The 27,214-nt window shown below is 35.8% G+C and overlaps 1 protein-coding gene across 1 annotated transcript in view; it reads left to right on the forward strand.

Annotated features, from left to right (window-relative positions):
* Positions 1–26,053, forward strand: part of LOC131804362 (rho GTPase-activating protein Graf-like) — a 160,206-nt gene extending 134,153 nt beyond the window's left edge. Inside the window, exons 3-5 of the mRNA XM_059127194.1 lie at positions 21,470–21,627; positions 21,705–21,878; positions 25,982–26,053. Of these exons, the coding sequence (XP_058983177.1) occupies positions 21,470–21,627; positions 21,705–21,878; positions 25,982–26,053 (404 nt within the window). The remainder of the gene's footprint in view (positions 1–21,469; positions 21,628–21,704; positions 21,879–25,981) is intronic.
* Positions 26,054–27,214: the final 1,161 nt, after the last annotated feature.

Below are 27,214 nucleotides of genomic sequence, written 5' to 3' on the forward strand. Positions count from 1 at the left end.
CGATTCAACATTGCAAATCCGGATATTTTCATCAGTTCTAGGTCAGGTACGAAAATCGACAATATCTGTCCACTACATCAAGTACCTCCCTCACAAAGGGTCAACATTTTGAATAATTATGACTTATATAAAATGTAATGTAAGTGTCCGATTGTCTTCAAATGACACATATCACAATATTTTTATAAACCCATAGTCCGGAGTGAAAATGGAATATATCGGTTCACTAATTCTGATCCCCCACAAAGGGTCAAAATTTTGAATATCCACGAAGCTCATAAAACGCTTTTCCATTCAGATTCCATTCAGACTTGGCTCTTGGTTCTCAATATTTCCATCCACACAATATGGTCCAATCTCTATCATCTTTACAACAGGATGGTAGAGATCGGACCATTCCTTCTGGTACCTCCCCCACAAAGGGTCAATGCTTTGAATAACCAAATCGATCATAAAATCCGAAATAAATATTTCTATCAACACAAGATCTGTTATAAAGATGATAAAGATCGGACCATTGCTTCTGGTACCTCCCTCACAGAAGGTCAAACTTTTGAATAACCAAAACGGTCATAAAATCCGAAATAGGACTCCGGTTCTTTTCATATTTCACACATCCCATTACATGAATATGGAATTTTTGATTCCGCATTATTTCTCGCACACCAACATTCTACATACTTCTGTCGGCAGAACCGACTGATGCTTTTCTCTAGAAACGCGTTTTTTAGTTTCTATTTTTCCACGACATAAATAGAAAGGATGTAAAACCCACTTGTCCACAGTTTTTTGGTTTTATCTTTTTCAGGTATTGAACCCGAAACCTTATGACTTGCATTTCAACACATTACACACTGTGCCACTAATGCGAACAACTACATCAATTACTCTTTATATTTTATTGAGTTTCTTTTTCTGCGATTCTGAATATCGAACTTACAGCCCTTGATTTTGCAGTCGAACGTACACATTATGCTTCGACGTTACACATTTCCTTGGTAATGAGAAAATTTAATTTTTTTTGCCTCGTAATTTTTCAAGAGATAACATTATAACCTCCTACTTTCCTCATTACCTGGTAATAAAGAAAATAACATTGCATTTTTAAGGGACAACAATATTTTAAACCTTCTGGTAATGAATTTTTCGACTCACGCTGCGGCCAAATTTTTTCTGGGCCCATTTTTTTCCACCGGCCCATCTCTTTTGTTTGTTTGTCGACGAACTCATAACTTATTAACTAGAATTATGAGCTTTTGGGCATTACCTGTCCCCAAGGATGCATTACCTTGTAATGAATTATTTTTGCGTGGTATGTTACATTTTTCATAAATTATATTTAATAATTTAATTCAATTTTCAAAACACACACACCAATTAATTTCATTGTCATTTGGCGTTTTGTTTTTTTTACTTCATGATCCCCTGAAGTATTTGTTATTGTAATGTAATTTTAATTGGAGTTTTGTTCTCCAACAAAAAAGAGATTAATTGAACAATTTTTCATTGACAAACCAAATAACAGTGCGTTACTAAACATTGCGCGATGAAAGGAATAAGGAAGGAAGGTCCCTTTTCAGACAAATCACCATTGCGGACCCCAAAGAATATCAATAACAACGAAAAGTGAGATAAATTGGGCCATTTATGAACTGAAACAGAATAGCCGTGGCCCGTATAAAAAATCATTTCACTTTAAGACCCGGCCATGGTGGACAATTGAATCGTTTCAAAAAGGATGGGGGAGGGGGTGAGGTGATCACGCATATGTTTCCTCCTCGGACCAGAGGATAAAAGCATATATTTATGAAATTTATCATAAAAAGTTTTCTTTTTTTAAGTAAATATCTGAACCTAAGTAGAACAACCAAAACAGAAGACCAAGAGCTGTGTATGGACGAATGCCGGCATCGGCTGTTGTGGCAAGGGGAAAAAGTGGGTAACATAAACAAAATGATAATGCATTGATGTGATGTGAACTGAAGGCATTCAGGCAGACAGACAGACGCACGGACATTCAATGTAAAGAAGAAAAAAATCATCGAAATTCCCAAATAAAAGCAGAACATGCAACGCGTCCCACTGGATTAAATAATGCATGGTGATAGCATCAGTGCAACAGCAGCAACAACAACAATACCACCATCATCATTTACTGCAATTTGGGGCGTATTTTGTGTTTCTCTTGAAGAAAAGTTGTTGTAAACAGAAAAAATGCCTGCTTTTCGTTTGGGAAGAGTTGTTGTTGTTGGGCTACATGGTTTGTATGTATCGATCCGACCGTTGGCTGGTAGCCTAAGTGAATGGTAGTTTGATGTATGGCATGTTATGGGGAGTTTCCATCATATGTTGCTGATGTTGCTAACATAATTTTTTCGTGTTGCATACATGTATTAACGTACGTCCGTACGTACGGAACCATGCGTGCGTCTTGCCACATTTTGTTTGCAACATTTGTAAATTTGTTGTTTTTTCCCATTTGTGTTTACAATACTATTTGTACAATGTTGTACAAATTATTATATTGGCTTGTTTGTTTCTTATTGTTGCTTGAGAAACAATTTGCAATTTTATTGTGAAATGTGCGTATTTCTTTTTATTTTATTTGATTGGAAACTCTACTTTGTTGCTGAGATATTCTTTAAAGATGAAACAATTATTGTTCTGAATACTCTTGATCAGCTAAGAATTTCGTCGTTAGTCACTAGGATCTGTCAATATTTTGGCACAAAGGCTTAAGAATATATTAAAAAAATATTATATAATAAGGATATATATATAAAAAAAATAATTTTATTTAGCTGAGACACAAACCACTCGAATTTCACTCCTGTTAAGAGAGGTTGTAAATAGTCTTAGAATTTTACGAATTTGATTATTTATCAGCAATTTCCTCAAAGTTTTGCAATAATCAGTAAAGAAAGTATTAAAGTCGGACGGGGCCGACTTTATGATGCCCTACACCACTTTGCATATTTAGTAGAGCTTCACATAACTATTAAAAGTTTTTGTGGGATAATTAAAACATACTTTGATTATAATTATAATTTAAGTTCAAACGACTTAATTCGCCGAAGAATTTGTATCTTTTCAATTGGGGCTTGCCCATTTGGGGCACAATTAACATGAAATCGGATAATGATATATATGGGAGCTACATCCAAATCTGAACCGATCTCGATAAAATTTGGCATAGATATTTCTGAGCTGTGCGTGATATATGTCCGTGAATATCGTTGTTACGGAGTGCGTATTACGGCTGTGGGGAACAAATATAACAAATCGGATGAACAATATATATGGGAGCTATAGCTATATCTGAACCGATCTATACGAGATTTGACGTACTAGTTTCTCGACTAAATTCGGTCGTAAGTGGCAAATTCCATCCCATTTGGTCTAATATTACACGTTTGGTGCACAATAAAAAGTAATTCGGACGAAGTTATATATGGGAGCTATGTCCAAATCTGTCCCGATCTGGATAAAATTTAGCAAAGTTATTTCTGAGCTGTATTTGATACATTTTCCCAAATATTGTTGTTCCAGACTGCATATTACGGCTGCGGAGGACAAAAATAAAAAATCGGAAATCCGAACCGATTTCGATCAAATTTGGCATACTTGTTTTCAAGCCTGATTTGATTGTATATGCAAATTTCCATACTATTTGGGCTGATATTACACGTTTGGTGCACAAAAAGGCAAATCGGACGAATATATATATATGGGAGCTATATCTAAATTTTGACCGATTATCTCCAATTTCAATAGGGTTCGTACTTGAGCCAAACAAATGTTGTTTGGAAAATTTCATCTCAATCGAATAATAAATGCGACATACATTTTGTTTACAAAAATACATGGACAGACGGGCGGACGGACATGCACAACTTGACTCAAAAGGTGATTCTTTGCTGATCACCAAAAGGAACTATGGGTCTATCTCGTTTCCTTCTCCATGTTACAAACAAATGAACAAAGATATAATACCCTTACCACTATTGTGTAGGGTATAAAAATCCCAAGTCCGATATTTTTGCCCAGTTAAATGGTTTTTATATTTTCTATATATTTTATAATATTTTCTTTATTAGATTTATTTTATTATATATTTTAATAATTATTAGGTATTAGGTACCGATTTTATGTTAATTCATAGTTTGCGTTCTGTTTTGTGATACATTTTTTTTGAAATGCCTCAAATTGCCCTTCCGTTTACTCTCTATTCCTCTCACTTTATTAATAATTTCTGAACACGAGCGGTTTGTGTCTTTGCTAGATATATTAAAACTTCTCGTTACGGATAATGACATCATTAATAAAATACCCCGTTATATGGCCAGAGAGGGTGTATATATTTTGATATTTTGATAATCGAAATAACGGTTTTAAGCCCAAGGTCTCTTTGGACCAAATCCGTTCCAGGACATTTGGAATCGACCTAGCGATGTCCGTCCATCCATCTATATTCAGACTTGGCACATCTTAATATTTCTATCAGCACAAGATCTGATATAAAGATGGTAAAGATCGGACCATACTTCCTAGTACTTCCCCCACAAAGGGTAAAAAGTTGAACAACCAAAGCGATCATAAAATCCGAAATAAGCTGCGGCTATAAGGTCAGTCTTTTTGTCTTCGATAAATATTGTCTAAAAATCGCTACTGACCTTTCTGTTATTATTCTATAAAGGTTTCCTCATGGTTGTCGATAAAGAATTTCTCCCAGCCTAATGAAGACTTATTGCTTGTAGTCCAGAATATTCTAAAAAGTCTCCCTTATAGTCATTTACAAAGAATGTCTTTTGCTATTTTGAACGTCTACAAAAACTTCCATCTGGCCTTCTATAAAGGGTCCCTTCGGCTCGTGTAAAAATAATCCCTTTTGGTAATCTGAAAAAAATCCTTGCTGCTAGTCTAAAATAGCTTTCAAGAGTCCCTCGCGGGTTTAATTAAGACTAGAAAGTTCCACATATACTACCCTCTGGTTGTCTACGAAGAATAACTTCGAACAAATATTCCTTTCGTTAATATATACTCTATGTCTGTTCATCCATAAAGAGTCCCTTTTGATCACCTCCCTGCGGGTCTGATATAGTCTTCTTTCTGGTCTTCCATTATACTTTGTCTATAAGGGATGCCTCAGGTCTACAAATACACCTTCTGATCGTCTATAAAAGCTACGGTCTATTCGTATAAAAAGAGTTCCCGTCGTCTACAAAAGCTTACATTAGGTCCTTTATAAATACTGGCTCTGCTTTTCTGTAAAAACCCCCTTTTCAATATCAATAAAACTTTTCAGAACGCCTATGAAGAATTACCCTTTCTTATGGTCGTCAATAAAGATTTTCTCCTAATCGGCTATTAAGTACACCCTGTGATCGCTTACAAATACTCCTCCATAAAAAAGTTCATCTGATGAAACGTATATACTCTTTACTGGTCGTGCCTTCTGGATTTCTAAAAAGGTTCCCTACTTGTCGCCAAAAATGACTTCCTTCTGGTTGTTCATAGTCCTTTTCGGCTGTCTACAAAAAAATAACCCTTTTAAAAGTTTTCACGTATTACCTTCTGGCGGTGAAAAAATACTCTATAGTTCCGCCAGTAAGGTTTTATTTTGGTCGGTTATAAGGACTCTCTTTGGTCGTCTGAAAACGCTTCCTCGTAATAATCTGTAAAGGCTCTGTAAAGACTCTCCTCTGATCATCTATGTCATTAACTGCACCCATTCGGAAGTCTATAAAAACCATTTTCTAGTAATCTAGAAATAATCCCTCTGTACGTTTATAACGAATCCCTTTCGGTCGTCTAAACAAACTAGTCTCCATTATTGCTTGGCGACAATGTTAGCGTATTGTTGTATTAGCCTCTCGCCCAGTCTATCTGCTGTCCGTTGACAAATATCTCTGTTTAGAAGAAGAACCGAAATTCTCGACTTTCATTGAATTAAATTTTGTGGGTCATTATTTGTTTTTAAATAATTATTTCATTATTAAATTCGCCCCTGAATTCGTTAATTTGTAAACATTCGTGTAGGGTATTTCGGTTGCAATTTATGCCAATTGGAGAGTCTCTTAGATTTAAAAAAAAACAATATTTGTTAAAAAAAAAAAAAAAAACAACAATATTTTTATGCCTTTGTAAAATTGAATTTTCAATTCATGTTAAAATAAACATGCAAACTGACGCCATGCCCGTTAATGTACATATATATACTTTTTTTGAATCGATAACAAACAATTGTTCTTTGTAATTCTTCTTTTTGGGTCATGCTTACAAATTGCCCTCCTTAAATCCAACCCAAATACTAAAATGATGATGCTTGCTCTGATGCTGCTTTTTTAGATGTTTGTAAAATATCTGGCTTTTTTCAGTCTTTTCGTGGTCCGTTATGTGAATATTGCGTTGCAATGAAATCTGTCAACAATTTGTCAAATGTCAAAAATTTCTCCCCAAAAAAATAATCGACGTTTAATTCGAACATCAGTTTGGAGTTTTTTCTTATTTAGTTTAGTTTAGTCGGGCAGTCAGGCATTCTGATTGTTGTGCAAATGCATATGGAGGTGAGTTATGTGCTGCTGGAAGCGTCACTCCAACCGTCGCCGTCGTCCATTCATTCAACTGTCACTACATATATGGCATGTCATTATTATCATCGTCATCATCATCATCATCACGGTCGTCATCGCCATTGTATCAATCACATAATGGAAAATGTAGGTTAAATTGTGATAAATCACATCGACGTCATCGTGTCTTCCCAGTCTGTGCCGTAGTCGTAGACGTCGTCATTGTCATCATTATCAGCATTTCCATATTGTGCAATAACAACAGCTGCCGACAGCCATAAAAAAGGAAGAGCACTTATATAAAATTGGAAAATGAAAATTTTTTGGAATCGTTTATGGTCATTCAATAAGAAGGCATTGGCGAAATGCATTTTTTGGTCAGGGTGGCTATGACAAAATTAATTCGCAATCAAATGGGTGTATTGCCAACTATGATACCAGAACAGTTTTTTTTTTCAATGATGTGTTAAAAACAGAAAAAAAAAAATAAAATCAATAATGGCGTCATTAAAATTGTATTTATTTCCTAAAGCCACCACTTTTAGCTGCAGCCAGTGAATCCAATCGTCTATTGGCTATAGAAACTAATTTTTTCGTCGATGAAAACTTTTGTTTTTCATTACTTACAGACTCCTTTCTGGTCGTCAAGAAAGCTTCCCTTCCGAAAATGTGAAAAGATCATCTTATAATTGTCCAGAAGGAATTCCTGGTGAGGCGCCCTTTCGGTTGCCCATAAATTTTATTTTTACAATCATTTATAAATAAACTTTCTTTGGTCATATGTAAAGGTCCTTCAGGTGTCTTTTTTTTTCTAGTCGTCCAAGACTTTTCCAAGACTTTCGTTAATTGTCCCGTTTGGTTAAGCACCCCATTCGAAAGTCTATAAAAACCATCTTCTAGTAATCTGGAAAGAATCCCTTTGTACGTTTATAACGAATCCCATTCGGTCGTCTAAACAAATACTCCCTTTTGAAAGTTCATAAATATTCCTTTTTGAACTGTTTTTGGTCGTCTACAAAGATCGCCTATTGCCCGTCTACAAAGAATCCTTTTTCGTCTAGAAAGACTACCTATTTTTAGACCACCTTCCGATCGCCTATATAGACTACTATTTAGTCATCCATAAGGTACTTTCTTGTTTTCTTTAAATATTTTCCATTCACCGTTTCATAAAGTGAGTCTTCTGGTTGTCTACATAGTGTCTTCTTCTAGTTCTTTTCAGTCACCGATGAAGAGGGAACAAGTTTCCCCTCTTCAACATTTTTGGAAATGTTCGAATTCAGGTTCCTCGGAATCCATGCATTATAGGTATATAGCGCCTTCGGCAATATTGCAGAAGAAAATACGAGAAATATTTTGGTAACAAAGTTTAACCCTCATGCGAGTCAAAAAAGGGGTCTTGTTGGTCCATTTTTAAAAAAAAATATATTTAAAAACTCCCTTTAAATGGCATCGTTGCAAGTCAAATATTCCGCAGAAATATTGGTCATAAAATTCTACTAAAGGTCCCAGAAGACGTCAAGAGTTTAAAAACGCTTATATACAGGGTGAGATAAAAAAACTTCAACAAACTCAAACGCCGTATTTTTTAAATTTTTTTAATTTATTGAATGAAAGCAAAAAATGTCGGAAATAACACCAATTTTAGAGTAAGTTTAGATTTGTTCGAATTGGTCACCTTTTGCACGAATTATGGGCTTCAAACGGGCAATGAAACCGTCACAGGCTGCCCATCGGCTGTTATGGCGGCCGACCATCACCATGGTCCGAACAAAGGAAATTTATATACCTATTGTGTACCATAAAAAATGGCATATTTTTTCAGTAAAAAGGCTTGTTTATTTCTGAAAAAATTACCACTTTTTCCCAATTTGCTCCGAATTTTCTTATACTTTCGCCATTTTGGGTTGTGGAAAATTTCAAGTCGACTCGAAAGATCGAAACCCCAAGAGAGTTCTGGGTTCTTAGCCCAAATGTTTCTGAGGAACTTATATAGTTTTGACCATATATAAAGGGATCCCAATAGTTTGAGATATATTTCTCAACATTTTGGATGGAGCTTTGAAATCGTTTGAAATCGGATCGTTTATGAAAATGGTTAATCTTCTCGTTATCCTCTCTTCTGTATGGATATGTATTACTTGTTTATAAAACATCCGATGTTTCTGAAAATATCCCATCGGATTCCCCAAAATTCTTTTCAGGATGTCTCTAAAAACACGGAGACTATCAAGTCTATATATATAATTTGACTACAAAGACTATATCGTTTGGTCGTCTATGGGGAATATCTCTCTCAGTTGTCTATAAAATGTGTTCAAACATTATGAATTTTGATTCCCTGTCTTACCTGTACTTCAAATATCTAATAATTTCTATTCAAAAAAGACTAAAAGAAAATGCTTCCATAACAAAAATATTGCATTTTCCAAATCTGAAAATCAGAATCATTTTCTCCGCTCATTCATTCATTCCCTCCGCTCATTTGTTTTGATTGTAGTTCTAAACTTGGAAAAAGCTTCCATGTCCAAGGTTAAAATCATTAAATTAATTTACAATTATTTAGAGAAAATAAATGAAAAAAACCAAAAGCAAAAAACATCAATCTCAACGTTCACTGCTAAATATAGAAGTTAGTTTTGTTTTTGTAATATTTTACTTTATTTATTTAGTTTTGTTTTTACTCACCATTTATCTGTCTAATTTGTTTACCCGAATCTTCTCCCCCCCCCCAACTACCTGCGCAGCGTGCAATTTGCTTTTGCGTTTGTGTTTTTAGTGTTCTTCCCTCTATCTGTCTGTTTTCTGTTTTTATTGTCTATCAGTTGTTTGTTTGTTTCGCTTCATAAAATTCGCATTTACATTGATTGTGGCGCGCTATTGCCCAATTGTTATAAGCAGGGCAACAATACCAACAACAGCAGTAGGTAGCAAGCCCCTCTTCATTTTTTGGGAATTTGTGGGGGAGGTATCAGATTGGGTGGGCCGATATTTATCATCTTCACAACTGATCTTGTGTTGATAGCAATATTGAGATGTGCCGAGTCTGGAAGGAATCGGGTGCTCATTTCCCGTTTTACGAGCTTCGTGGCTATTCAAAATGTTGACCCGTTCTGGGGGAGGTACCAGGAGGAGTGGACATATATCAGTCATCCTCACAACTGATCTTGGATTAGTTGAAATATTGGGATGTGTGATATTTGAAGAGAATCTGATGTATTTTTCGCATTTTTTAAGAGACATAATTATTAAAAAATTTGACCCATTGTGGGGCAGGTCCAGAAGGAGTGCTCCAACATATTCCATCACCATACCTTGTATTGTTTTGATAAAAATATTAAGATGTGTCGAGTCTGGAAGGAATCGGGTGCTCATTTTGCGTTTTACGAGCTTCGTGGCTATTCAAAATTTTGGCCCGTGGCGGGGGAGGTACCAGAAGGAGTGTACAGATATCAGCCATCCTCTTGTGTTAATTGTAATATTGGGATCTGTAAAATTTGAAGATAATCTGGTGCATTTTTCGCATTTTATAAGAGACATAATTATTGAAGAATTTGACCCGTTCCCGTGGACCACTTGTTTTGATATAAATATTGAGATGTGCCGAGTCTGGAAGGAATCGAATGCTCATTCCGCGTTTTACGAGCTTCTTGGCTATTAAAAAAATTGACCCGTTGTGGTGGGAGGTACCATAAGGCACCAACCATCTTCCCAACTGGTCTTGTGTTAGTTGAAATATTGGAATGTGTGAAATTTGAAGAGAACCTGATGTATTTTTCGCATTTTTTAAGAGACATAATTATTCAAAAATGTTAACCGTTGCGGGGGAGGTACCAGAGGGAGTGTTCTGACATATTCCATCTCCATACCTTGTATTCTTTTGATAGAAATATTAAGATGTGTCGAGTCTGCAAGGAATTGAGTGATCACTTCGCATCTTACGAGCTTCGTGGCTATTCAAAATTTTGAACGGGTGGTAACAGAAGGAGTGGACAGATATCAACCATCCTCACAGCTGGTCTTGTTTTAGTGAAAATATTGGGATCTGTAAAATTTGAAGATATCTGATGCATTTTTCGCATTTTATAAGAGACATAATTATTGAAGAATTTGACCCGTTCCCAGGGTCCCGTGGTCCGCTACTTTCCATCTCCATACCTTGTCTTGTTTTGATAGAAATACTGTGATGTGCTGAGTCTGGAAGGAATCGAATGCTCATTTTGCGTTTTACGAGCTTCATGGCTATTCAAAATTTTGACCCGCTGCTGGTGAGGTATCTGAAGAAGCAACAGATATTGTGTAAATAAAAATATTGAAATGTGTGCAATTTGAAGACCATCGGAATCTTATTTTACATTTTATAGAAGTTAAATTCATTCCAAATATTGACCCTTTGTGGGGGAGGTACTTGAGTGGGCTGATATTGTACATTTTCCCACCTGACCTAACACTGACAAAAATATTCGGACCTGCAAAGTTTACAAAAAACGAATGATCCTTTTTCTTTCTATGAGTTTCTGTGTTCACCTTTTGTGGGGGAGATACTTCATGGAGTGGACCGATGCTACCCATCTCGGAAACTCTATCCAAGTTTGACAATAATATTACGAAGTACCAAGTTTGGACCAAATCGAGAGTTATCGTGCACACCAGACCTATGCACACCCTATATCAACTCCAAATGTCCTGAAACGGATTTGGTTCAAAGAGACCTGAGGTATAAAGCCTTTATTTTGATGAGGCACATTTTGGCCGTATCAAATGATATATACCCTCGGTAGCCATATGGCTGGAGGTATAATGAGGTTTTCTTCAATTTATGAATATTCCAATTTTAAAACTTAGGTTACGTCTTTTGGAAAATTCATAAAAAAATAATGATCTGGCGGTAGCGAAATATGGGTTTTATAACTAAAAATGGGATTCACGTTCATGCATTTTTGCCAGAAAGGATAGGCGATTAAAATATTTTCTATATCGTACCAAAAATGTCCCCCTTTCCGGGTAAGTAATTTTTTCTTTATATCGAACTTTAAGGGTCACATCTTATTTCTCGCATTTTCGAAATATATGTATTATGGAACATCGATCCCAAAAGAAACGCCTTACTTTTGTGAAACCCTGTGACAGTTACGACGACAAACTTGAATGTCTATTTCACAGCTCTCGGAATATTAGCTTTAGCGCCATCACAACAAATCATTTAAATCATTTGTTGCTGCACGTCCGCTTCTCGCTTTTCTTTGAATTTCTAATCAACGCTTTGATTTCATCAAAATATTCAATTCACACTTAGCAGCTCAAATACCGAAGCTGGAAAATATTCTCACTCGACAAAAGATGTTTTGTTTGCCAGGGTATTTAATCTAATTCTCTAAAGCTTCTGTTTGCGTTTGCGTTTGGCTTTGTCAAGCGAAAGTTCACCAATACCAAGACAACATTATTGGGCTAATTAATGGCCAGACATTTGAATGTATTCTCAATAAGGAAGGGCACAAATGGAGGAGAATGAAAGCCAAAACTAGCGATGATGATAAGGCGTTTGTTTGCTTCCAATTTCTTCTTCTTCTTCAGACATCGCATCCAAAACAACCGAATATTGTGGCAATAGTGGTGATGGTGTTTGCGGGTTTTCCGTTTGGTTGCCCCGCCAGAACGAACACTCTCTTCTAATTGACGTCTGTGCCAGAGATTAACTTTGATTGATTAAATAAGCTTTTTGGGGAGAGAGAGAGAGAGGGAAAGAGGGGCATAATTGTTCGAGGCTAAATAAATACCGTGCTATGATGCCGGGAATGATATTGAGATTGAGAGTATTCTCCTCCCAAGGCAAACAAAGCAAAAGCTAAGCTAAATTGAATTTCAACACAAAATCCAAGCTGAACGGCAGTTATTTGGGTAAACATCATTAGCTTAAATCACGATAGCAGCACAGCTTGGGATAATTTGGCGCTTAGGTGTGCTAATTATAGAGTTTAGATTTTGATAGAATTTCTTAAGGGGGTAAAAGAGTAGATATTTAGTTTAACGATATAAAAGAAATTTATGGCATAAATTCATTTATTTTTTGGAATTTTATAGATGGTGATTAGTTGGAGGTTAATGGGTTGGTGGTCTAACTAAAAAAACAACACATTACTAAGAAATGTACACCAACTACCTTTTTTACTTCAGCAATGCTGTGAAAATGATGGTTAATCATTACCAAGTAATGAGTTCCGTGCAACGGGAATATGCGTTCTCGTGCTACGAACCCGAAGGTTGTGAGTTGAGTTGTTGGTTTATACATGCAATCCCTAAATTTCGTAATAATGTAAAATTATGTCGTGCGTTTAGCATCGAATCAGAAGATTGAAACTCAGTAACAGCAGAAAATAAAATAGAAAATGGGGACTAAAAAAATGACAAGTTAGAAAGTATCAGTCGATCTTGCGGAAAGAAGCATAACCACCGCCGTTTATTGAAATAAATTTTGACGTATGTTGACTTTTAATTAACCTATGTCAGATATAAATATTACAACGTGCCCGATTTGGACAATATCGACATCTTCCTTCATCTGAGATATGTGATAATTTTTGTAAAATGTGGAAATATGCATGAGGTTCCAGATGTAGTGGACCGTTGTATTTAATTCCTCTAATACTGATAAAAATATTGGAATGTGCAAAATTTAAAGAAAATCGAAAAATTACAGGATGAGATAAAAAAAACTGCAACAAAGTCAAACGCCATCATTTTTACTTTTATTGGCAAAATTTTCGGAAATAGCATCAAATTCTAGAATAAGTTTCGATTTGTTCGAATTGGTCACCTTTTGGCCTTCAAACGGCCAATCAAATCGTCACTCGCCGCCCGAATATTGCTCTGCGGTAATTTGGCCCATTCCCGTCGAAGCGCTTGCTTGAGGTGATCGACACTTTGGTATTTTTTAGTGCCAACTTTGCTTTCCAAAATACTCGAGACACAATAGACCAACGGATTGGTATCCGGAGATTTTTGGTGGCCATTGTGCGCTGGAAATAAAGCGAGGAACCTAATTTTGTAACCACTCTTGGGTGGGCCGTGCTGAGTCCTGTTGGAATGTCCAAGGTCTGCGGCCAAAAATATTTGCGTGCCCAAGGCTTTAATACACCATCCAGTATATTTTCGCGATAGTATTAATACGAGCAGAGAGCGACCGTCGGCTGTTGTGGCGGCGTACACCATCACCATGGCCGGCGCTTGAGTTCTCGTGGGCAACCGATGGTGCACATTTTCAGCTGACCTCTTTAGCAAGTAAACACGATAATTTTGTTTGTTTACAAACTGCTGGACAACGAATGCTTTCTCATCGGAGAAAACCAAATTCGGCAGTTAACCACTCTCGGCCAAACGAAGCCACTCTTTAGATCTTTTGAGTCTATTTTCTTTCTGTTTCGGTGTAAGTTCTTGCAGCTTTTGGAATTTCAATGGCTTTACCCCGAGGTCGTTTTTCATTTTTCACTATTTGCGGAATGGGATATTGCGATATGTTCAGCTCACGAGCTATTTTTCGGCCACTGCGGCGCGGGTTTCGATCAAGTCGCCATTTCTACTGATGTTGCTGTTTTCTTCCGTCCACTTCCTTGACGTCGGCCTACGCTACCAGTATCATGGTAACGAGCGATGGTACGAGACACAAAACATTTATTCACATTTAATATAGGGTGCACTTCAGCAGCACTTGTTGTTTTCCAGACATATATAAAGAAATCACACTATCACGCTGGAATTCCATCACGAATAACTTTTTTTCTGAAAAATTCTCACCAAAAGGCTTTCGTACGCTTGTAAACAATATAATGAGCTGTCACTGGAATAATTTTAACAGCTGTCGGACGAGTGGCTTAGAAATGACAACAGTCTGACGTTGGTTCCAGTTATTTCATCTTACCCTGCATGACATGTGGTTTGAACAAGACTGTGCCACATGCCACACAGCTTGAGTAACAATGGCCATATTGACAGGCGAGTTCGATGAACATTTTATTCCACGTTCGGTACCGGTCAGTTATGTGAAATAATCTTCAAATATAATATAATATGAAACATATTTTCAATACAAATAAAGATTTCATGAATTTTTTCTGAATTTTAAATGTAGTGTAATTACCCTAGATAACCGAAGTGTTTTTAAGACCCCTTTCTCGATTTTGCTGTTGGAAATGCACAATATATGCAGCCGTAACTCATTATTGTGTAACGGCTTGTGCCACAAGGTAATGGGTAACGTGGTTCGTCTAACTTTAAATTCTTTGCTTCAACACGACAACCGAATTTTCCTTAAAGATACCGAAAAATAATTCCAAAGTATTTTTTTAGATTGTAGGGTCACAGAGTAGGGCCTAGAGTAGAAGAGTCTTGCAGATTCTGGAATAGAGCAAACATTATATTCTTGTTTTTCCCACTTTCCTTATATCGTCTAAGAAAGCAACAAATCCTGTTCTTTATGCCGCCGTGAAGCTCTTGTAAAAAGAAGTGACAAAAAAGGTAAAAAAATCCCAAGTCAAGCGAATATGAAAATTTGTGTTTGAGCCCAAAAAAAAACAAACGAACAAAGAATTAAACAAGAAAAATCAAAACGCTGGAATTAGGTCAGCAGAGCTAAGAACGATGACTATACATCAACCGAAAAACAGCGAGCACACACACTCATTCCACATACAAGCATGTGATGCGATGCTGTGCTGTGCTGCTGGTGGGTAACCCAGCTTCCCATTTAAAGTTTGGCTTCTTTTGTTTGTTTGTTCTTCTTTTCGAATGATTTCTGTTTTCATCTTTGCTCGTCATTTTTTGTTTTTTGGTTTTTTGTTAAACGTTGATAAGTCATCATAGCTGTCTTGTGAGTGTGTGTCTCTGTTTTTTTTTTCTCTTTCTTTTAAATTCAGTTTCATGTCTAAAACGTACATCATATTTTTCAATTCGGGCTTTTATGTAATTGAAATAGAAGCAGAAACAAAAACAAAGAAGTGAAGTAAAAAAAATCTGAACGAAATTGTTCATGTTCTTCTTGCTGTCTTCTCAATGGAATTAAGACATTTTTTGTATTTTAATTGTTTGTTAGGTTGTCTTTATTATTTCTCTCTCTTTTCCCCCCGTTTGTTATTTGGAGGTTTGAAGCAATTGTATTTGGGTACTTTTTTTATTCTGAAACTCCACGAGGGTTGTATGTGGAGTTTAAGAATAAAGAAAAAACACTCAGAGAAATTTATTCCAAGCAGACTTAAAACAAAACAATGGTGTGACACTGAAACTTTTTTCGAATGCCAAATATTTTGGTTCGATTTTGGATCAAAGTTTAAACAGGGGAGGATCTCACAAAAAAAGTCTTATTGGAAATAGCTGTGGGTTTTGCCCACAAGCCGGTCTGCGGCCAAAATTTTTGTGTGCCCAAGGTATTAATACACCCTCCAGAATATTTTCGCGATAATATTCGGCATTTATTCTGATGCCACGGTCGATTGATACGAGCGGAGAGCGACCATCAGATGCTATTGCGGCCCACATCATCACCATGGTCGGCGCTTGAGTTCTGGTGGCCAACCGAAGGTGCACATTATCAGCTGACCTCTTTGGCAAGAAAACGCGATCATTTTATTTGTTTACAAACTGCTGGACAACGAATGTTTTCTCATCGGAGGAAACCAAATTCGACAGTTCACCACTTTCGGCCAAGCGAAAGACTCTTTTGAGTCTATTTTCTTACTGTTGCGGTGTAAGTTCTTGCACTTTTTGGAATTTCAATGGCTTTACTCCGAGCTCATTTTTCAATATTTGTCGAATGGGACAGTCTTATTTCTCACCCTGTATTTCGATAGTCAGGCCATCAAATTGAGTTCCATTCGGACTGCAAGAAAGCCCCCTTCGAAATACCTGAACTCATGAAGCTTTGTTGGGTCCCAGGACATAGCAATATAGTAAGGAATGAAGTGGCCGACGAACTAGCTCGAGGTCGGTTGATCTACCGATTGAATATTCTGTCAAACCATCTATAAGCTATTATATCAGTCGATTCTATGAGGCTCTCATCGAAGAAGCCATCTGTCCGGCAATGACGAGAAAAAGAACCTGGTCCGGCATATTGCCTGACCACTGCATTATTAGATTTGACCTCTGGATGGGATAACGACGGTCCTGACTACGTGGACTATGTGAGAACGAAGAAGAGGTAGAGACGATTGAACATCTACTATGCAGATGTCCCACGCTCTCAAGCAAAAGTCATAGGCTGTTCATCATCCACAGGTTTGCTAAAATCATCATGGCTCGGCAAGCCTTCATATAACTTCATATAGATATATCCATCCCCTCTTTCTTTCCCAATTTTATGTCTTTCCTATCATAACTCGTTCTTCCTATGATGAACACAATGGAACAACCCAGCGAACCAAACTGTCCAAGTTCGGTCCAATTTTGAAATGAAAGTCGAAAGAAACTTCCAATGTTGGTGCGTGTTCGGTCCGACTTGGGACCAAAAATTAGAGCGAAGGTTTGGCCGACTTTCAAACTGAAGTCGGAGCGAATTCCCAAGGATATTCATAGGAAATGTGGATGGGAAATTAGAGTTGTCAGAACGATATCGGACCGAATTGGGAAGTAATGTCGTACGCATTTCTGGAATTCCGAAGAAGATCTAATGAAGTTCTAATGTATATATTAACAACAAACACAAAAAATCTCTCAAAGAGCAAGAGAGAGAGAAACGCCCTCTAACTCTACAACAAGAAAAAACCAGTAAAGAAAGGTCAAAGTCGAGCTGGGCCATCCATCCGTATGTCCATGTATTTTTGTAAACAAAGTACAGGTCAAAATTATTGCCCAATCAACATAAAATTTTGCATTTGTTTGGTCCAAGGACGAACCTTATTGTTATTGGAGATAATCCGCCAAAATTTAGATATAGCTCTCATATATATCTTTGCCCCGACCACAGTGTGATGTAGGGTATAAATATTTCTGACAAATGGCCCAGAACTCGGACATACGTTGGTCAGAGGCGTCGGGAAAAACATCAGACTTTAAGCAGAGGGGTCGGTTTCGCCGGGAATTGTTTCCGAGTGAATCAGTGCCGCCTTCAGTGTAGCTGCGCACCTTTAAATCTAACCTAAACTATGTTCAAAATTGTTAAATGCTGTTCTGAAGGATGTATGATACATTTTTTAGGAGAAAATATACATTCAGGATTAAACACAACTAATTTATAAAAAAAACATAATTAGTTAAACTATTTTTCAATAACGACTCGAAAAGATTTTCAAACATTTGGCACTTCATCTCTTCGTTTCCTATTATTTTTTATTATTTTATTTTTATTTTATTTTTATTTTTTTTTTTTTTTTTTTGTATCATTCTTTTTCAAGTTCTCTGCCGTCTTTTGTAAAATTTTGCAACTTCACAAATCATTTGAGTCACACCTCAAAACATAAAACAGATCACACATCACAAAATTGTTGTGATCTCACACCGGTTTGATCGCACTTTAGATACTCTAGTAATAGATAGCTCGCTTCTGATTCGAATAGAGGAGACATGGATGGACTTTATGCTTTCTTAACTATTTCGTACTTATTGTTGTTTTTTTTTATTATTTCGAAATTCATAAAATTTAAGTTTATTATGTCATTGACTTTGGCATTTCGGTTTGTTGCTGTTGTGATTCTTTGATATCCGGAATGTTGTTCTATTTGTTTTTGTGGAATTTCTTTCTTTGTCATTAAACTTCTTCTTCTCCCCTCATCTTAGGAAAATGGACAAATTTATTATTGTTTTTTTTTTATTGTTATAATGGCATAATTGTTTTTTTTTTTTTGTAATTGTTTATGGGTGTTTTTTGTGACCATCAAATAAATACTCAATTGCATATTTCAGGCTTCTTCCATGGAACCGAATTTCTTCGTTATGTTGTTAAATTCTCTCCTATATCGTAAATTAATTATTTATTTCTATTTTAATTTTAAATGCTATTAGGTAATGACTAATTCTTTAAAATAGCCTATAATTTTCAAGACTATTATATTATACAATTTATAACATAAAATAAAAGTAAAAAATAGTAATTATATTAAAAAATTGTAAATTATTGAAATATAAAGGAAAGAGTACAATTTTGGCGCCTCATCATGTATTGAGTGAATATAGAGCAGATATATAGGATGAGATGAAAAACTGCAACCAATTCAGACCGCTGTCATTTCCAAGCCACTCGTCCGACGCTGTTAAAATTATTCCAGTGACAGCTCAATATATTTTTTACAAGTGTACAAAAGCATTTTGGTGAGCATTTTCCAGAAAAAAGTTATTCGTGATGCAATTCAAGCGTGATAGTGTGATTTCTTTATATTTGGCTGGAAGACCACAAGTGGCTATTGTTAGAGCACTCCAGCATTTAAATGTGAATAAATCGTTTGTGTCTCGTACCATTCCTCGTTACCATGATATTGGTAGCGTAGCGCGACGTCAAGGAAGTGAACAGAAGAAAACAGCAACATCAGCAGAAATGGTTCGAAAAGTAAAGAAGCGACTTGATAGAAACCAGCGGAGCAGTGGCCGAAAAATGGCTCGCGAGCTGAACATATCGCAATATTACATTCGGCAAACATTAAAAAAATGAGCTCGGGGTAAAGCCATTGAAATTCCAAAAAGTGCTAGAATTTCCACCGCAACAGAAAGAAAATAGACTCAAATGAGCTGAAGAGTTGCTTCGCTTGGCCGAAGGTAATGAACTGTCGAATTTGGTTTTGTTCGATGAGAAAACATTCGTTGTCCAGCAGTTTGTAAACAAACAAAATGATCGTGTTTACTTGCCAAAGAGGTCAGCTGAAAATGTGCACCTTCGGTTGGCCCCCGGAACTCAAGCGCCGGCCATGGTGATGGTGTGGGCCGCCATACCAACCGATGGTCGCTCTTCGCTTGTATTAATCCACCGTTTCATCAGAATAAATCCCGAATATTATCGCGAAAATATTCTGGAGGGTGTATTAAAGCCTTGGGCACGCAAACATTTTGGCCGCAGACCTTGGACATTACAACAGAACTAAGCATCATCGCACTCAGCACGCGCCACCCGAAAATGGTTACAGAATGAGGTTCCTCGCTTCTTTTCCATTCCACCTCAAACAAGCGCTTCGCCGGGAATGGACCAAAATACCGGAGAGTAACATTCGGGCAGCGTGGGACGGTTTCATTGGCCGTTTGAAGGCCATAGTCGGAGAGAATTCGCAAGGATATTCATAGGAAATTCGGAAGGGAAGTTGAAGTTGTCGGAAAGATTTCGGACTGAACTCGGAAGTAATATCTTGCGCATTTTTGATATCTCGGCCCAAATTCCGAAGAAAGGTCTAATGCAGTTTTGATATACATATTAACAACAAACACAAAAAATATCTCAAAGAGCACGATAGAGAAACGCATTCTAACTCTACAACAAGAAAAAACCGGTAAAGAAAGGCCAAAGTCGGGCTGGGACGTCCGTCCGTCTGCAATGCATTCTTGTAAACAAAGTACATGACGCAATTATTTCCCGATCAATATAAAATTTTGCATTTGTTTGGCCACGAACGGGCCATAATTCGTGCCAAAAGTGACCAATTCGAACAAATCTAAAATTTGATGCTATTTCCGACATTTTTTGCTTTCATTCAATAAAATTAAAAAAAAAAAAAAATATGTAAAAATTATGGCGTTTGACTTTGTTGCATTTATTTTTTTCTCACCCTGTATATATATGAATTCCTGCGTTTTCATAAGATTTAGCCTTCAAGGGCCTATAGTATATTAATTTTATGACAAATCATTTTGTAGAATATCTTGCCACAATTCCGTTCAAAGAGATTTTTAATCATGTTTTGAAAAAAGGCCCAAGACCCCTTTGTTGACTTGCTTAAGATTTTAAATATTCCTCGTATTATTATTGCCGAAGACACCTAAATTGCATGGATTTCATGAAAACTTAATCTGAAAATTTCCAGTACATTTGCGATGTAAAACTTTCAGATCGGTGATACACGTGTCTTCTCTTTTAGTTCTACTTTCATAATCTGCTGATTTTTTCCTGTAATTATTGAAAATATTTAATTTTGTTGCACAGTGCTTTAAAAATATGGAAACTCTATTTATAGCTTTCAAATACAGTTTTTTGATTCAAAGGAGATTTTATAAAGTTCATAACTTTTAGGCCATTCCTACGCTTAATGAAAATACGATATTTCTGATTTTTTCCCCATTGATCCGCAAAAAGAAAGAACACAATTTGAGCGTACTTCCGTTCGTAGTCTTTTCTTAGTTTGGGTGTTTAGACATTCGAACCAAATGCATGTAATCTCAACCAAACCGAAATCGAAATGTACAGAACATAACTGTAAAACTCGGCAACTCAAAAATTACTTTAAGGCATTTCAATTGCTTTAAAAAATAAAGATATGATCGTTCAAATATAATTTCGAAACCGTTTGAAGTTATTGCCGTCTAACATAAATTTTCAATTAGTTTAAACGTTGCACAAAATGTATCTACATTTATTACCCACTTTGGATATGTATGTGTGTGTATGTAAATTGCATCAACATCATTCCCGAATGCAACAATTACAAGCTTGGAATTTTAATTTTCAATATTACTTAATACAATTATTTATGTCATGATTACATACTCACACACACACACAAATACCGCCGCCATACATTATGCTAATTGCCCGGAAAGTAATGAACACCAGTCTGACATTTATGACACATTGAATGGACAGACGGACAGCCAGTTATGACCATTGACATTATTGTTATGTTTGGCCAAGAGGTCAAAGCGTAGTAAAACTTGAAAAAAAAAATCATTAATTTTATGTTTTTCTTTCTCTCTCTCTCTCTTTTGTTTTTTTACAGTCTTATCCAATCGCATGAAACAGCTGGCATACTCGCTGAAAGAATTCAATTTCGAGTGCATCGGCACAGCCCAGACCGATGATGAATTGGTCATATGTGAGAGTTTAAAGCAATTTGGTGATATTATCAGCATGATTGAGGATGAACGGGAGAAAATGGTATGTTGTTGTTGTTTAACTTGCCACAAATGGTGGCTGGAAATATTTACATAATTTCTACTTCTTCTATATTTTAGTTGACACTGGCCGACCAACATATCATTGAACCTCTGGAGGATTTTCGCAAAAAACAAATTGGCGGCGTCAAAGAGAACAAGAAAAAGTTTGACAAGAAAACGGAAAAGTTCTGCCAATCACAGGAACGCTTCCTAAATATGTCAACCAAAAAGCCCGAAAATACAATACAAGAGGTGAGTGTTGCACAAAAAAAAATCTGATGGTAGATGAAAGAAAATGTGATTAAGGTTTATCTAAAAACTATGACTGATTTGTGATGACAAGGTCTTTATAAATATTGGAGAAACAGAATTACGGAAATTGTATTCGATTATATTTTTTTTTTTTTTGAAGAATTAGACCAACTTAAATAGTGGCCGCCATGAAAAGAAAAATTTTATATCTGATGTAAGGCACTGTATTCGTACATTACATATTGCATAGAAATACCTCTGTAAAAATTATTTCAAATATTTTCCTGAAATAAGAAAAATGTAAATATTTGACCAGACCTCCGAAAAACTCGCTCTAATTTGAACAAAGAGTAAAACTTCCTCGAATTTGAGTGCGTTCCTGGGAGCAGAAATAAAACGAGCAAACTTAATTTTGCGATGTTGCTCGAATATGAGGGAGCTATATTATTCTCGCTTTTGAGTAGGAGCAAAACTCGTTCCAAATCATCTGCTCTACTCTCCGAGGACTCTTTTAGTTATTGTCATACAGTTGTGTATATTTTGTACAACATCACTCCCATCTTCCCTCTCTTCTACTCACATCGCATTTAGTACATTACTGGTACTGTTATACCCCTTCATCATAGCATGGAGGGTATATTAACTTTATCATTCCGTTTGTAACTTCTTGAAATACTCGTGTCAGATCCAAGAAATATATATATTCTTAATAAGCGTAAAATTTTAAGTCGATTTAGCGGTGTCCGTCTGTCTATCTGTTATAACCACGCAATCTTTCGAACGAATTGAAATAGAAAGCTAAAATTTTGCACACGTGTGTTTTTTGCCAGCAGACAGGATAAGTTGGGCCATGTTGGTCCACGTTTTCATGTAACCCCCATATAACAGTACCTCCCAATATTAAGTATGTTGATTATTTTAGCGATATATTTTACCAGAGTTGTTTAAAATTTTGTATTTAAAGTTCATAATGGGTACTACAACCTATAACAAAAATCACGTATTCAGGTCCTCGTCCTAGTATAGCCCCCATATAACGATGCCTCCCTGTATTCGATATTTTGATGATTTTAGCGGTATTATTCACCGGAATTGTTTCGAATGTCGTAATTGAAGTTCGTAATGTGTACTACAGCCTTTGAAAAAAGAACACATCTTCGTATAGCCCCCTTATAAGGTATTTAATTTGAAAGATATTTTTCTACGGATTTTTGTTTTTTTTTTTGAAAAATTTCAAGTTCCTTCGAAATAGTGGCCGAACTTAGCTGCTTTTAAACTTGTTTTAGTACTAATAATGCACGATTTTTTAGCCGAATTTTACCTTCTTCAGACAAAGGTAAAAATAAAATTTCTAAATTCCTTAAGGTACTTTTGGTGAAACACAGTTTTAGGACATTTAGTGCCTTTTTGAAGGAGTAAATATTTGCCCATTATACGGCTAAAATTAGTAATTATATCTCAACTTCTTTTTTGTACTTTTGAGTACGCAAAAATCTACGATTTTTGGAACTTAGTTTTGCAGGCAGTAAAAAATTTAAAATTAAATTAAATTTAGAACTTTTTATTATTTTTCTAATTTTTTAGAACTTTTTATTAATTTAATATTCGCTTATTATATATGGCTTAAATGAAGTATTTTATCTCTACTCCTTTGCATTCATTACAGTTTTGATACTTTTTAATACCCAAGAATGTACGATTTTTAAATTTTATTTTCACAGGCAATATTTTATTTTCGTCAGACATCGCTAAATATCGAATTTCAAAGTTCGTTCTCAAACCGAACAATATTTATACTTTTTAGCGCAATTTTTAGCACAAAACTCAGTTTTAGAAACTTTTAGTGACTTTTCATAGACCTCATAAAATGGTCCATATATTTTATACGCTAAAAGTGATCCTCATGCTAAATTTAGAATTATAGCTGTATATTTTCCCTTGCAGTACATTTATATGGGGGCAATACGATATCGTGGACCTATATAGACAATTCTATTTCAGGAGGAAAGGTACTCACAAAGAACTCCTTGTGTAGAATTTCCAACAATTCCATTGAAAATTTTTGCTTAAATCATACAAATAACGAATATCGGAAGGTGCCGTTGTACTTTTAGTAACCAAAACGTACGAGTTTTTAAATCAAATTTCGCAGACATTATTTTCTTCCTCAAGCAAAGCTAAATAAAAAAATGATAGGATTCCACATCAAATCACAAATTGCTCAGTACCATTTTTCGTAAAGACTGTGCATATCTAGATATTTTTCCATTACATGGCACATCCTTTCATCAACCATACCTATCTTAAATCCGACTTTTTGACATATGCAAGGAGTCCAGCATCATCCCAGCTAGTACCGGTGATTTAATAGGATGGATCATTCTTCTTAATGGTCGAAATATAATCGGTCAATATTTTCAGAGGGTGCCTCATTTTCTTGAAAAAGTATGTTATTTGCGTAGATATTGCGTAGATTATTAAAAGCTAAAAACATAAGTCCGTTATTGCAAATATTCTATGGCCTTGGGAAATTATTTAAAAAACCATGCTAGTTGTCCTTGTGTCTTTGATTTAAGTTTTTTTTTTTTTTTTTTTTTTTTTTTTTTTTTTGAAATATTCACAAGTCTTCGACAGTTGATTAAAAAATATCCTTTAAAAAATAAAGTTGGTTGGTCTTGTATATTTTAAAGTTTAAAGTAAAGTTGAAAAAAATAATTTTTAAAACAACAAGGTCTGTTGGTTTGAATGTTTTTAAAATTCACATTTTCTTGTTTGATGCTCCTCGAAAAAATATTTTCTAAGATTCCTTGTTTATTGGTCAGATAGTCATTGAAATCCACTTTTGTCGGTCTGACAGTCCTTCAAATATATTTTCTTAAAAATAAATGTTTTTGGTCTGACAGTCCTTGAAAAGTATAATTTAAAAAACCCACGTTGTTTGATCTTATAGTCATTTGAGAATTCAGATTTGCTTTTCTGACAGTCCTTGTCAAAATATATTTAAAAAAATATTCTCAATAAAATCCACTTGTGTTGGTTTCATAGTCCCTGAAAGACTATTCTTCTAAAATCCATATTTTCTTGTTTGATGGTCTTAAAAAAAATATGCTCCAAAAATCTCCGTTGGTTGGTTAGACATTATTTAATAAATGTTCTTAAAAAAAACTCGGCTTTGGGTCTAATGTTATTTAAAAAAATATATTTAAAACAGATTTGTTGGTTTGAATGTCTTTGAAACCCACATTTTCTGCAAAAAAATATTCTGTTTTTCTATAAGTCCTCGAAATTCACCGAAATTTTGTTTATTTATTTAAATTGGTCTATTCCAAAACAGAATGTAAATGTTTTTCCAACGATAACCAATTTTCATTTTTTGCTTTTGGAAAAATTGCAAAACTAGATTTTTGCAGATTCTGCAACATTGTAAATACCAATCTCTAAATTATATTTAAATCCTCTCATCATAACCACATCATCACAACACATATTCAGTAAATTTTTTTATCCCTCATTTCCAATGTGGCATTAATATTTAATTGCTTTCCGACACACATTTTTACCAAGCAATTTTACATTTCCATCAATGTTTGTTTTCTGTAAATTACCAAAAAGTTTTCAAATTATGGTTTTCTTCGTAAATTGCAATTTATCTAGTCTGAAGTTTTCCTCTTCAAATGATACGAACGTGCTCATCTCTGAAAATATTTTAGTTCCCTGTTTTTTTTTCCCCGGAAAAAAGAAAATCATTGAAATTCTTGAATAAACATAATTTTACAGATTATTTGAGAGATAAATCCATATGTTCCATAAGCCGTTTTATGTGTAAAGAAAAGTTTTGTTGCAACAAGGATAAGGCAGGACTGCTAAAAACTTGGCCCAGAAAATCAACAAAAACCTTTCCAGAGATTGCCATCGAAACAAAAACGGGCAAAAACAAACGCCCTTTTAAAAGAAATGTGTCTGGCTCTCGAAGAGAACATGAATTGAATTTTATTTATTTATTGTGGCAATAACAACAACAACAACAACAATGGCAACTAGTGAGCTGGCAAATGAATACCGAAAGGATACAAGTTGTAAGAAACTTGTAAATTCAATAACAGTTAAGTGCATCTGCCAAATGCAAGGAGGCAGCTACAAAGGCTGCCGGCAGTCAGGCAGAGAAGTACTTTTGATGTTGCCAATATTTGCCCGGTTTTTTGCATCCTTTTTCTATTTTAGTTGTTTGGCAAATTGTTATACAGTTTTCTTTTTTCGCTGTTTCTCTCACTCTCTTTCGCACAGTTTTTTCGTCCTTTTTCTTTGCAAACTATTTTGTTTTGTTGCTGCTGCTCCTTTTCGGGTTCCTTGACCTAAGTTAACATTAAAAATTTCATTCCACTCCAAATACACACACAAAACATCCAGCTATTGTATAATGGGCGAACGGAACCAAAGAAAGAAAGAAAGAACGGCATATTTGCTAAAAATAGTTATATACAGAACGCTCCCCCACGCCCACCCTTTGCTACAGTCTCTCAAAGCTTTCGGAACAATACTTTACCACCTACACTTGCTTAGCCCACTCTCAACAAAGGAAAGTTTCAACAGCAGCCTACCACTGCTATGCACCTACCTATTCAACGCCCTCCGCCACCCACAACTCCAGCCGGAGAGTAAACAAATTATTCAATGAGAATTCACATGAAAGTTCTTCTTCCTATACATCGGAATAGTTATTTACTTTAGTATACAACAAACACTGTAATGCACTGGCAGGCAGACAGACAAACACGAAAAGCTTTTGATCCTTTGGCATGACTCCCACTACCCATCCTTACTCGTCCTCCACACAGAGCAAATATATAAAGGAGGCCAAAACAACCCAAACCACAGGACCCGCATGAAAATCGTTTAAAACTCCATTGTATGGTAAAATTAGAACGAACGGTGTTCGTGTGATGGGGGTGTTGGAAAATCCGACTACATGGGAATTAGAGAACGAGAGAGTTAGAGAGAGAGAGAAGCCAACAATTCTTAAAACAGGTTGTTTAGTTAGGTGTATAGAGAAATAGAGTAAAGTGTAGTTGCGGATTATTAGATTCACACAAGCCTTGTAGGGATAGAGAGAGATTGTGGTCGCTATAGTTATTGTGGTTCACGGAGGTCATTATGGCCAGGGAAGGATCGAAATGAAGGGGTTTTTAAATAAATAACCTCAGGCTACTGAGGTGAGACTTTTTTCCCTCCACCAAAACGTGCCTCGTCGGAATAACTATTTTAGGCCCATTGGAAGAAATCCGCATCGGGACATTCGAAAACGATCTGGGGTGTGTATATTCGTTCATCTGTCTGGC

This window comes from Musca domestica, unplaced genomic scaffold (genome assembly GCF_030504385.1).
Source record: "Musca domestica strain aabys unplaced genomic scaffold, Musca_domestica.polishedcontigs.V.1.1 43, whole genome shotgun sequence".
NCBI classification, from domain to species: Eukaryota; Metazoa; Arthropoda; class Insecta; order Diptera; family Muscidae; genus Musca; species Musca domestica.